Source organism: Pelodiscus sinensis, chromosome 1 (genome assembly GCF_049634645.1).
Source record: "Pelodiscus sinensis isolate JC-2024 chromosome 1, ASM4963464v1, whole genome shotgun sequence".
In the NCBI taxonomy this organism is placed as follows: Eukaryota; Metazoa; Chordata; order Testudines; family Trionychidae; genus Pelodiscus; species Pelodiscus sinensis.
The window spans coordinates 37,317,232-37,330,828 of record NC_134711.1 but is presented as its reverse complement, the minus strand read 5'-3'; the positions used below and the strand labels follow the sequence as shown (position 1 = coordinate 37,330,828).

Sequence of the window (13,597 nt, the reverse complement as noted above, 5' to 3'; positions counted from 1 at the left end):
GCAGGAGGTCTACAGGAGAAACACTCCCATTGACCTCCCAATAGCGAGGAGTATTGGCATTGACAGAGTGCCCTAGGTGTTTGATTTAGCATGTCCCTACTAGTCCGGCTAAATCGAATGCCAGAAGATTGACCGCTGCACTGTCGATCTTCCTAGTCATGTAGATGTGCCTTCAGTGTGCTGCTGAAGATTATAAAATTGCAGCCATTATCCTCCCTGCCCCAGACTGCCACTGGGCATATGGGCACCATTTTAATAGTATTATGTAGGGCCCCTTAAATGCTAAGGGCAGCCCTGTCCATGCAATCTGATTGGCATGAAAATGAACAGTTCTGTAATAGTAATTTTAACATTAACAGTGATTTTAATATTCAAGAATGTTTGTTTGTTTTTTAAATCTCTCCTGCCATAGATGGTCCATTCAGTTTTATTTTTCAACAAACCAGTGGCTGGGTATTTTTTTTTTTTTTTGTCAAAAATCTGTTAATTCACCTCATCCAGGAGGCTCACTTTTCTGGTTAGTAATTACTCACTGCTGCATATGAACCTATTATTTCAATAACTGATTTTCACTGTTGGCCTGCACTAGCTGTTCTCTGCTTGTAGGGATGTAAAATCCTGTTTAATTGATTAACCAGTTAAACATAATGCTGCTCTTGCCTGGCTGGGCTGGAGCGCCCCCTACCCGCAGCAGATGGGAGCTGCTCCAGCGCCCACCAATTAACCATTCACATCTCTGCTCTGCTGCTAATCCTCTGATTTGGACCATTTTGTAGAAGTTGAACCAGGCTTCTTGTTGTATTTTCAAGTGACTGTCACTGGAAATGGCTTGCAGTATAGATAAATACCCAATAATAGGTTAATAAATACATTTAACCATATGTAACTTCATAATTCTGAATGAATCATCTGTGGGCCTTAAAAAGCCCTTCAGAAGAGGAAGAGAGAGAAAGAATAGTTAAAGTAATCGCCTTAGACTCAGGAGACTTAGGTTCAGTCCCTGCCGTGGCTTGCCTCAGAATTCCTTTGTGACCTTGGACAAGTCTCTCTGTGCCTCCATTCACCATCTGTAAAATGGATATAATAGTACAGGCTGGACATCTATCATCCGGCACCCTCAGGACCTGACCAGTTCTGAACCTGGGAATTTGCCGGACTAGAGAAGTTTCCCTGCCACAGCCCCCAGCCACTGACTCTGCCAGCTGAGAAGGGGAGGGAAAGATGGGGTGCAGGGACTGCCTCCAGTCCCAATGGGCTGCTTGCTGGGTTGCTGGTGCTGCTGCTGCCCCGGACAGACTCCAGCAGCCCAAGCTGCCAGGGACTGGCTCTGGCTCTGGTTGGGTTGCCAGGTGCTGTTGTATGCTCAGGCTCTGGTCCCAGCCTGGCAGCAGTCTGCAGGCTCTAGCCCCACTTCCACAAGCTGTCTGGGGTTCCGGCCCCATGCTGCCATGTGTTGCTGGGGCTGCCACTGGTCCTGGTCCCGTTGCCGTGGGCTGCCGAGAATGCAAGCTCCTGGCGCACGGCATCCCACAGACTATGACCCTGGCCCCATACTGCCATGGGCTGTCGCTGGCCCAATCCTGCATTGCTTGGGCTGCCCCAACCTTGTCCCAGTGCTACTGGCTGTTGGGAGCTGCTAGGGATTGCTGCTGACCCCAGTCCCACTGCTGTAGGCTACTGCCAGCCCTTGCCCCGTCCTGTGGCCCCTCCTGGGTTGCCCTCTTGCCATTAGGCTACCAGGGTTCTCTGATCAAGGAAAATCCGTGGTCCCTGGACCACAGATGTTGCCAGACCAGAGAATTCCAGTTCTGGGAAGTGCAACCTGTACTTCCCTACCTCATAGGAATACTATTAAGAATGAACAATAAAAATTGTGCAGTACTGAGCTGCTACAGGAATGGGGGTCATATAAGTATCTAAGGTGGATGGCTTCCTTATAACTGGAAAGTTTGATAGCAATTCCTTGGACAGAAATTTTGTTAGTAGAATGAAATATTTGACCCATATTTTAATAAATTAATACAAAAAGTATTTTTTCTGTTGTCTCAAGTTGGAATGTCTCTGAATTCAATTTTGTTCTTCCAATATAGATTCTGGATTTTGGACTGGCAAGGCATACAGACAGTGAAATGACAGGCTACGTGGTTACTAGATGGTATAGAGCCCCAGAGGTCATACTTAATTGGATGCATTATACTCAAACAGGTAATGTGTATATGTGGGTGCCGGAATTAACATCCTCTCTCTGAACAGTTTTAACAGCTCTCAGTTATGCCCTGAGTTAAGTAATATGGAGTCATATCTTTGTTCCCTAAAGGGGAATAAAAAATTGATGATGAGAATATGTGAAAATGAAAAACAGGAACTTAAGAGCAAGTTCCCTGTGGTTAAAAAATTTGGATATTCCTTTGTTAACATTAGAAATTAAACTCCAGTATAGACATAGGTGGCAGTGCGCTCTGTTCTTGCTACACACTGTAATCTTTCTGCAGAATATTGTAGATTGTACCTTAACGCCAACTGAAAGGGCAAACCATTCAGCAAGGTGGGGGTACTAAAGAAGCATGAAGGTAGCTGGAGTCCCTTTGGAAATTACTCAGTTTGATACTGTGGCGTTGACCCTCTCCCTGTGTCCTGGCTGTGAACACCAGTTATTGCAACTTGCTTTTGTAGACATTTATTTTCTGTATAGAGAATCTACTATATTAATTTGCTTCTTTGAAAAAGTATAATGAACTGAAACTGCCATAGATTTGTGAGGGGACTTATAAATATAATTCAGCAATGTAATGTTACTCATTTATTTATTTATTTATTTATTTATTTATTTATTTAATTTCAGTTGACATCTGGTCAGTGGGCTGCATTATGGCAGAAATGATAACAGGGAGGCCACTGTTCAAAGGAAATGATCGTATCCTTTCATGTTGAATTCCTGGTAGTAAGATATGAAAAGTGTGTCAGTATTTGTGTGTCACAATGAGTTGGTTTCAGAAATTATGGGCATAATGGTCAATTGAATTCCCACCCTCACCCCTCATTTTCACCTCCCTTTAAACCTTGGCATATTACTGCATGGCTGTGCCTTAGTTTACCCATTTGAAAAATAATGACTAATAATATTGAGCCACTTCATTAGAGGGAAATGAGAATTGAATCATTAATGTTACAGATCACTCTAAGATTCTCAGGTGGGAGGACCTGTGTTCAAAAAAGGGCAAAAATCTTCAATAGCAGGTACCCCAGTTCTTATGTGTGTGCACACAAACCTGATGTGTGAATAGCCAACCCTACAGGTACACACAGAACCCAGTTTAGATTTGTGCCTTAGGCTGGGTGCACACACTTCTCACGATTTTATCTGGAATTGTTAGGATCTGGTTAGGAAGGTTCTCCATATTTAAAATAGAATTGTATCATTCATTACTGAGAAAGTAAAACTTAAATGGACTTTAAAAAAATCTCATTACAGTCTAGACATTTTTGACTTATTATTGTTACAAGTAACTTTTGAGATTATCGTCCCTATCCAGGAATTAGAGGTGGACATTTTTTTCTGTTTGTTTTGATAATTGAAAGTGTTTGTGTATAACCAGTTTCACTCTTTCTCTTAGATAGGGAAATTAAATGCAGGCTTGAAATTAAATTATGCATAATATTTTGGGGCTTTAGTATGTTTCTATTCCGCTTATTTGTGTCTTATTCTCCCCTTATCAGGTGAGAAAAACACTTGAAAATACAAGAATGGGATTGCAAACCCCCAAAAATGATGCAGGGGGACTAGAGCAACTGCAGTACCTGAAACTATTTTTAACACTGTAAAAAAAATTTAATTAGATTCAAGTATATGTCCCTTGTTAACTACAAAATACAAAAATATATTTTCCTAAAGGCAGTAGTTAACTAACCAATACTATTTCTGGAGCTGTGCTGACCTCGAGGATGTATCCCTTATGCATACACAAGGAAACAAGTGAGTCACAATTTCAAGATGCACCAGAAATTCAGCTGTGGAAAACACAGTATTTTAATAATTGTAGAAGTTGAATATTGCACAAGGTATTGGGTAAAGCCCTACAGCCTATTTCAGGGATGGAGAACATCTGGCTCATGGGCCAGCTGCAGTTTGTCAGGGTTAGCCCGCTGGCAGGCATTCAGATGCTTTGTTTACCTTAACATCCACAGGAACAGAGCCCAGCAGGTTCCAGTGATCGTGGTTCGCCATTTCCTGCCAATGGGAGCTCTGGGAAGTGGTGGCTCCGCCCACATCCCTGCCCACAGCTCCCTTTGGCTGAGAATGGTGAACCGCAGCCACTGATCTGTGAGCAGCTGTGCCTGAGGACTCTCAAGTAAACAAACTGCCTGAAAGCCCACCAGCAGCTAACCCTGACAAACCGGTTCCCCACATCTGGCCTGTGTTATGTAGGAGGTCAGACTAGTTAATTATAATGGCCCCTTCTGACCTTAAAGTCTGTGAACCTATGTTAGCTGCTGCACAGAGGACACAGAATCTCATTCCAGACCTTTTCAGATAAGCAAAGCAAGAAATATAGTTTTTAGGTTTTTTGTTTTAGGTTCGCAGATGGATTCTGTTGTAAATTTGGTATTAAATCATTTTTAAACATCATTTGTAAAGGTTTTTCAGATTCGTCCGTCATCTCCCTCTGACTCCACAGGTGTTTGAAAGCGTGTTGGTTTTGTATTTGGAGCTCTGCAAGATCAATAGGCAAAGAGGTGGAACACCAGACAAGAGCTGCTTTCTATGGCATCAGCCCATGGAAACCTGCTGGAATCCCTGGAAAAGATAATGCTGGTGCTGAGGAAGCTATACTTCCTTAGACACATACGGTCACCTTATCCCACCCAGGTTGCCTCAGGGTCTGGAATGGAGGAAGAAGGGGGAAAGATATGAAAATCGGTCATGGAATATTTGTCAAAATTTCAAATTTTTCAAAAAATTTCAACCAGCAATAGTCAGGAAACTGCATATGATGATGCTGGTCACCTTAGTTTCAAGGATAATGTCAACAATCATGCTTTGTACTAATGGATCTGAGTGTGAGTCCACAGACCAGTTCAGGAAGAATAACATTTACCACACAGGCCACGGGGTCATATGCCTAATTGTGCTGATTGAGCTGCACATTGTTTCTGTGCATGCCATAGTGTTTCCAGCTGCTCCATGTGATTCTTCTCAAAGTCGGGGCCATCTACCCTTACGATCAATCACCAATTGTTCAAAGGTCGAGTAAGAAATGTTCCTTTTGCATACTTTTTGTTTCGGTGTCTTTGAAGTGTTTCATCTGCCATCCATGCTTACAATTGCCAAATTCAGAATATAAGACTTACTTTAATAGATGGAGATCAGAAGTACATGGCCTGTTTGTCTCATTTGGGCATGGTTCAAGTGAGTCTCAATGCCAACCAAGCCAGCTTTCACCAGGACTTCCTTATTGGAAATCCAGGCCTTCCATTTCACAATAATCATAGATATTGCAGATGGAAGTTGTCAAACTTTTTAATGTGTCATTGATAAGTGGTCCATGTTTTGTACTCATAGAGCAAAGTCGTGAGGACAACAACATTATAGACTTTGATTTTTGTCTTTAGTCGGATTCCATGTTGCTTTCAGATTTGGTGGTAGAGGTGACCATATGCAGTGCTGGCTCTCTTAATTCACACTTCCTCTTTATGACTGACTGTAGCTTCATTTTCAAACATGCTGCCAAGATATTTGCAGCATGATGCCTTCCAACCTTATTGATGAGTCTTGGTAAAATTGTTCAGAATATGACTGGCTAGAATATAACTACAATTTCAATTGTCCGTTGGGCTGACAGTGGGACCAAAGTTACAAACTGCTGCAGCAAAGCTGTTTGTAAGATGTATAAATATTGATGCTGTTTGTGACATTTTTCCTGTATTTGTCACATGATGAAAATCATGTCAATAAAGCTTTGCTGAGCACAAAAGCTGCACTGTGATTCAGATAGAACATTGTCAGTGATTTGGGTCAGGAGCTGGTTCAGGAGGATCTGTGCAAGAATCTTCCTGGCCACAGAGAGCAAAGCATATTCAGTATTCACCATAGTTACTGTTTGCGCCTTTTTATGCTTCATAAACAGTGACAGTGTTGGCATCTTTCAATTTTGCAGTAGAATTTCTTGAAACCAGACATATAAGAAAAATTGGAAGAGTTTGTCAGTAAGAATATTTCCTCTGTGTTTTAAACAAGGGTTAGGGCATTTATTATTTTTCATGATTTGAACAGCCTTTAACATTTTGGCTCATGTGAGTGGATTGGCAAGTGCAGTAGATGTGGGCAGTTTAGGGACATTATTTAGTGACTCATCAGAAACAGTAGGTGCACAAATTAAATTGTTCACTAAAATGTTCCCATCACCATTCGTGGATGACAGTCCAATCTGTGATCAAAGGTTCACTATCAGTATTTAATAGCAATATTAGGACAGATCAGGTAGGCCATACACTGATTTGACTGCATCATATAAACTTTTGGAGTAGAGGCATAGCGAGGGTGTTATGCGCCCAGGAGCAAAGACAAAATTTGCACCCGCCTTTCTCGGTCCCCCCACTTCCCCACTATGCAGCAGGGCCCCAAACCTGGCGCACAGCTGAGCCTGACCCTGGCAGAGGGGGGGAGCTTGTATCATGTTTTCCCCTCCAGTTTGGGGCTGGACCCCCGCACACACTAACCCACCAGCGGGGATGGAGGAGGGTCGGGCTAGGGGCGGAGAGGCGGGGAAGAGGCTCCAGCTGGTGGCGGTGGGCAGAGGAGGAGCAGGCAAGCCGAGGGATGACAGGGGGAGTGAAGGGAGACTAAATTGGCGCCCCCCCTAGCGTGGCACCCAGGGGCAACTGCCCCACCACCATCCCCTCTCGCTATGCCACTGTTTTTGAGTCATGGTTATCAGCAAGAGTGTGTAATTGCTTTGCTTTACAGTCAAAACATGTATTTTGCATTTGGCAGAGTTGAAAGTGGGTAAGCTAACAGCATGGTGTAATGGGGCATTCCACATACTTTATTAAAATATGCTTATGAGTGTGAATATGACATAACTAGAAAAGTACCTCATGTAAGATATCATTGGATTTTCCCATTTGCGTGCATGTATCATCTATGTCGATCAAGTTAGGAATATGGCATATAAACCTGTGTTATTAATGTAGTCATGCTAAGTGAGGACTATTAATGGTACTTCAGGGTTACAATAGCCCATTAGCAAAGAGACAATGAAACTTACCTTCCTTTAGAGGTGTGTGGGTCAGCCCTGGAAGTATAGAGACCAGGATCTTGCAGAGACATGTAACCATGTCACTTGATACTGGAATCCATCTAAAACTATGTACTTTTCCATGAGCATCTGAGAGGGGGGTCAGACTGAAACAATGGGCTCCTACCTTATGCAAATCCTGTTTAAGGGTGAGGAGTGAGGTAATGTAGGTTGTCAGCTCTCCCTGGCTACCCCATCTAGGATAACTGTTGGAAACATCTAAGACTGAACAGTGGAAAAGGACTGGGCCCAGACTGGAAGGGCCAGATTGTAAAAGAAGCTTATTAGAACAACTTTGAGGGTGGGATATTACATGCACTAGTCTCTTTAGTGCAATGGTCTCCAACATTTTTAAGCACAAGATCACCTTTTGAATCTGTCAGTTCAGGATCTACCTCAAACCCAAATACCCCTGCCTCTCTCCTTCTCCGATGCCCTGCCCCACCCCTTCACCAACGCCCCGCCCTCCTCACTCTGTGAAGATGGGGTACAAGAGAGGAAGTGATATCAGTTCCCCCTGCCTCTCTCTCTGTCACCCTGCACAACAAGCAGGATGCTTCGAGGGGGCAGTTCTGAGGCTCTTGCCAGGAGCAGAAAGGCAGTGTGAGGAGGGGCAGCTTAAGTGCTGGCCCTTGATAGCTTCCCAGCCAAACCAGTCAGGATCACCTGTCACAGGCTCTAAGATCTACTGGGAGATCCCGATCTACTGGTTGGTGATCACTGCTTTAGTGTATGAAGCTTAGCTTGAGTGTTCTGTTTTATTTCGTTTACTAACCTACTTTGTTATGTCTGCTAACTCTTATGTACACTTCAGTCCTATTTTTTATACTAATAAAAATCACTTTTATTAATTAATCGAGTGTAAATAATTGGTACCGGGGCTGGAGGGGAAGCAGTTGTGTATATCTTTCTTTATACCAAGAAATATGAGCTTACTTTTCATAACACTTTATACAGAGTGAGATGGATTTGTCTAGGGTTCAGGTCCCATTGAGGCAATGCATTTGGGTGCTGAGGCAAGTCCCTTTAGCTGAGCTGATCTCAGTGCCTGTATTATACTGCAGAGGGCTGTGGCCCCATCTCTGTGTCAGTGCTGGAGGAGGCCTTAGGACAGAGTTGAGGGGTGTCCACAGGGACAGGAACGTGACTCAGTTGTAATTCAGCACATCATGTGACAGTCCCTAGGGTGTCCCAGCGACTGAATCTATCACACACGGCATGGGCTTGTCACTTGACATCAAAGAGACTCAATATTTTAATATTATTTTAATCAAACCAGTCTACATGATGGTATTTTCATGCCCAGCATCATTCACAACAGTCTTATACATTGTGTCACACAAGGATAGCCATTCGGCAGTTATGTCATCATTGATTATTGGAAGGGTTTCTAAAGCAGAAGTTAGCTGCTCTGTGGAAAATTGCTCGGAAATTGACAGATCATTCCTCCAGGCAGTATTAACAAGTGTGGCTGATGGGGTTTTTACACATTTTTGGCCAGATAGAGCGAGAAAGCTTTGATGGAACAAAATAGTGATCAGTACAACAATCTGCTCTGCATAGTACCCAAGTCATGCGAACATCTTGTGGCTCCCATTGTTGGACTAACATATAATCAATCAGCTTCCAATGACTTGAGCATGGGTGCATCCTGGTTGTTTCATATGTGTTGTAAAGTCAAACCTCTCCTTCCCCCAATGGTATGGGGGAAATATGGCAAAGTAGGGGATTGTAGGACAAAGAATAGTGATGAGATTTGCTTTTGGGGCTGCTATGATAGCCATAAAGGTCTGCAGGGCTTTACTCCAAAACACCCTGGCTAACAGAGCTCTAGCTAGGTGGAACAGGCTTGTTAGCCTGGGTAATTGGGCAACTGCTGTGAGAGAAAGAAGCAACCTATATCCCATAGGTGTATAAACCATTGCAAATTTCCCAGGTATAAGCTACCCAAACGGAAAGAACATTATCTGTCCTATAAAGTTGGAATATATTTAATTTCAGGAGCTTTTGGTGTCCTCAACTTTTGAAAAAGAAGCACAGAGCCTTGAGCTGCATAAATGTAAAGTTTCTCATTTTACTTTTATGTTGTGTGTTGTTTTGATCTCCATTGGCAAGAAAATTGTATAATATTTGTAGGGCTTTTAAAAACTTTGTCACTGTAGAAGGACTTGATTCCTAACATCTGGCATTCAGATCTGGACCAGCTCACAGAAATAATGAAGATAACAGGCACACCAACTCAAGATTTCGTTCAGAAACTACAAAGTCAAGATGTGAGTATGCTGATTGGTATTCTGCTAATATTCTGCTTGTTCTAGTTTCAACTGCAAGAAAACTTAATGAAAATCTGTTCTCTGAATCTCATAATAAAAATATCAAATTATTTTTTGGAAACTTTTATTGATTGAGTTTATTTAGTCAAACACAATTATCAAGTAGGCTTAAATCAAGTACATTGCAGTAAGGTAATGGCCTACATTTTCAGAAACATACATTAATTATGGATACCCAACCTGCAATCCAAAAGCCTGATTTTTTTGTAGAAGACTTGAACACCTACAATTTCAGCTGAGGTCAGTTGGAGCTTTAAGTGTTCAACCTGTGTGCAAATCAAGTCCTATCTTAAGGTGGTCACCCAAGAATGGAAGTGTTAAATATATGGCTGGTCATTAATTGCAGTTAAGTCACATGATTAACTAAAAAAAATCGATTGCAATTAAAACATTAATCATGATTTATCGCAGTTTTAATCACGCTGTTAAACAGTAGAATATCAACTGAAATATATTGCATGCTTTTCTACACTTTATATTTAAAATGAGAACAGGTGTTCATATGGCATTTTCGTAGTCAGCACTGCAAGGTAATTACATGCCAGATATGCTACATTCGTATGCCCCTTCATGCTTCAACTATCATTCAGGTGACATTGTAAATAAAAAGCGGGCAGTATTACGTCCTGTAAATGTGAACAAATTGTTTGTCTTAGCACTTGGCTAAACAAGAAGTAGGACTGAGTGGACTTGTAGACTCTAAAGTTTTACACTGTTTTGGTTTTGAATGCAGTTATTTTTTGTACATAATTCTACATTTGTAAGTTCAATTTTCACAATAAAGAGATTGTACTACAATATTATATTAGGTGAATTGAAAAATACTATGTCTTTTTTTGCCATGCAAAATATAAAGCTAGAACTGTACACTTTGTATTCTGTGTTGTAATTGAAAGCAATATATTCAGAAGTATAGAAAATATCCAAAATATTTAAATAAATGGCATCGTTAGTGTTTAAAAGTGTGATTAATCATGATTAATTTTTAATCTTTTGATATCCCTGGTTAAAAAATCAGTGGTCACTTAAAAATATGCATACCCAAGTGCTTAAAGTTTCTTAAATATATAGCACTAGCAGGTGAGGCCTGTGGTTGACTGGGCAAAGTGATTTTGTGTAGATTACACTTATAAGAGAGTTCAAGAAATGAAATATATGTAATAGCTTTTTTTATTAAAGTGTTTGCAGATGTGTAGAATTTCAACTTCAAACATTATTCATTTTATTGAATAATTACCATGAACAGTACATTTGAATCAGAAACTCGTAAAGCTTCCATTACTCTTTTCGCAACTAATTTAAATTATTTTGTGATTTGTAACAGGAAAAAATTTCTTTGCATTAAAATGACAGTTGACTAGGTGACTCGATTTTAGTTTTGTTAGCAAATATTTTTTATGAACTGTAATCATAATAGTCATGACTTTCACACAGCATATTCAGGTGTAAAAAATAGTAGCGCATTCAATTAATTTAAATGGCAGGATTGTTTATGCAGAATTTGGTATCTGTAGGTAATTGAAAAGTATGACTCTATTTTGCACAAACCATTCCATAAACAAACTCTTCAAAATATATAGTAGATGTCATCAGCTCTAGATAAATGACTACCACCTTCTTTGAGAGCACACTGACCAAGTTCTTGTGTTTTTAACTTTGCCTTCCCTGCCTCCATATGCACACTTCTACCATTTTAAATGCAACTTAACATATCTGTAAAAGTTAAAAACTTAAGGAATATATCTTAAAAAGAAAGGCCTACTTTTCTAGAGATTTATACCAACTCTCAGTGGGGAAAAATAAATTATAACTCTTTGAATGATGCATATACTTTTCTCAAGCTAAATAATATACTCTGTATAATTAATAACCCTTAGATATTGTTTTTCTCCTTTTTTTTTAATACTTGAAAACAAGATATCCTTCAAACAGCACATAAAGACAACAAAGCCCCAAAATGATCTTAAGTGTATCCATATGCATAACACACTCTCCCAAAAACCATGAAAAATTCATAAAGCAAACATATTGTTAAATCGTATTACATAAAAAGGAAGAAATGTTCTAACCAATGTTCATGTTTCTTTTAAGGCAAAAAATTATATCAAAAGCCTCCCAAAAGTGCAGAAAAAAGACTTTGCAGCCATCTTGAAGCATGCAAACCCTTTGGGTAAGAAAATATGTGTGAGTGTGTACCACTTGTGGTGGTGTGCTACAAATATGTGCCGCAGTTGCTGCTGTAATTGAGGTTTCATTATGGTAATTTAGTACTTGAATAAGCGGGACATAAGCAAAAAGTAGTTTTTGGTGTTGGCCATAACCCAGCCCAGGCTTAAATGTTTTGCTGGATCAGTGTCTAAGTACTAAGAAATAAAATATTGATAGTATAGTTTTCCTATTTTAAAATTGATTCTTCAAGCCCTATTCTGAATAGCTGTACAAAACAAACAGGAGCTGAAAACTGAAGTTCGTCATAAAAATAATCCTTGGTAAGAAGTGTTTTAGGATTCCAGAGAAAATTGGTTTTGATTTGTTAGTTATAAATCTTTCAAGGTAACATACTTAGTATATACAGTACATTATGAATTTTTCAGTAAGATCACAAGGGCCTGATCCAAATCCCATTGAAGATCATGTAAAGATTTCCATGGATTTCACTATGTTTGCATAGCTGAGAATATCAGTGCTGCAAATATACACATAGCTGCCTGACTGCATTAGTGGACTGAAAGTATACTAACCACATAGATTGGCTCAGATCTATTATTGCAGCCTTCTTCTGCCCCTGGTGCATTGGTTCATAATGGAGTGGGTTTTGTATTGAATTATCACTATATAACTTGACAGCAGCAAAACACTTTGTATTTTTATTTTCTCCTTGCAACAACAGATGTCAATAAAATAAAATAACTCTTCTTTGTAACCATCTGTAATTCTAAAAACCAACAATGTTACAACAGCTTTAACATACAAGTTGGATTCTGTGGCAATATTTGAATGTCCTGTTTGGCTTGTGTTGAACAGCTGTAAACCTTTTGGAGAAGATGCTGGTGTTAGATGCGGATAAGAGAATAACAGCAGTAGAAGCTTTAGCACATCCTTATTTTGAACCAGTTCACGATCCTGAAGAGGAAACTGAGGCAGAGAAATATGATGACACATTTGACAATATGGATTTGCCACTGGATGAGTGGAAGCGTAAGTCCTTTATGGTGGGGTTCAAAAAGAACTAAGCAGAAGTAGGGTTGCCAAATACTTTCACAAAAATACCGAACATGGTGGGGGAAAAAATTGGTTGAGCAAAAAAAAAAAAAAAGGGACACTGCACCTTTAAATCCCCACAGATGCGGCAGGAGAAGAATGTCCCATGTGGCCTTCCATCCAAGAAAAACAGAAAATACTGGACATTTTATACGTCCGGTATTTTCTGGGTTTTTTTTACTGGACAGAGGCCGCAAATATTGAACACCTGGCAACCCTAAGTCATGTCACTTGAAGTCATTAATCTGTATTCACTCAAACACAGAGATTTTTTAAAAATACAGCAAATAATTTCTGATAAACAATTGTATAAGATACTAGTTTACAAAACTAGGCAAGAGTCAGTGCTCAGAGTACATCACATAATTTTTCATGCTTTATTTTACTGTTTCTCCTTTCATAATTTTTTTCTCCCCTGTCTACACGTTGTATCAATGCATGTTAAAAAAAAAGTTGAGTAGCAATTAAGTTGCAAATATAGACCACAGGCCTGATTCTTCATTACCTTGCACCGTGTGTCATTACCTTTGCAGAGTGCAAGATGAGTTTTAAATGCTACCAGGGAGGGTTGCCAGATACTTTCACAAAAAATACCGAACGTGGCAGGAAAAAAATTGGTTGAGCAAAAAAAGGGGGGGGAACCAAAGTTGTTGAGCAAAAAAACAGGAGGGGACCTTTAAATCTCCCCACTGCCCCTGCCAGACGCGA

The 13,597-nt window shown here is 40.2% G+C and overlaps 1 protein-coding gene across 5 annotated transcripts in view; it reads left to right on the top strand.

Moving 5' to 3' along the window:
• The window catches only part of MAPK12 (mitogen-activated protein kinase 12), an 84,643-nt gene that overhangs the window by 64,056 nt on the left and 6,990 nt on the right, over positions 1–13,597 (top strand). For all 5 annotated transcript variants that reach the window (XM_006122616.4, XM_075928185.1, XM_075928201.1 and 2 more), the window contains 5 exons: positions 2,091–2,205; positions 2,843–2,914; positions 9,489–9,568; positions 11,720–11,798; positions 12,653–12,826. In XM_006122616.4, the coding sequence (XP_006122678.2) occupies positions 2,091–2,205; positions 2,843–2,914; positions 9,489–9,568; positions 11,720–11,798; positions 12,653–12,826 (520 nt within the window). The remainder of the gene's footprint in view (positions 1–2,090; positions 2,206–2,842; positions 2,915–9,488; positions 9,569–11,719; positions 11,799–12,652; positions 12,827–13,597) is intronic.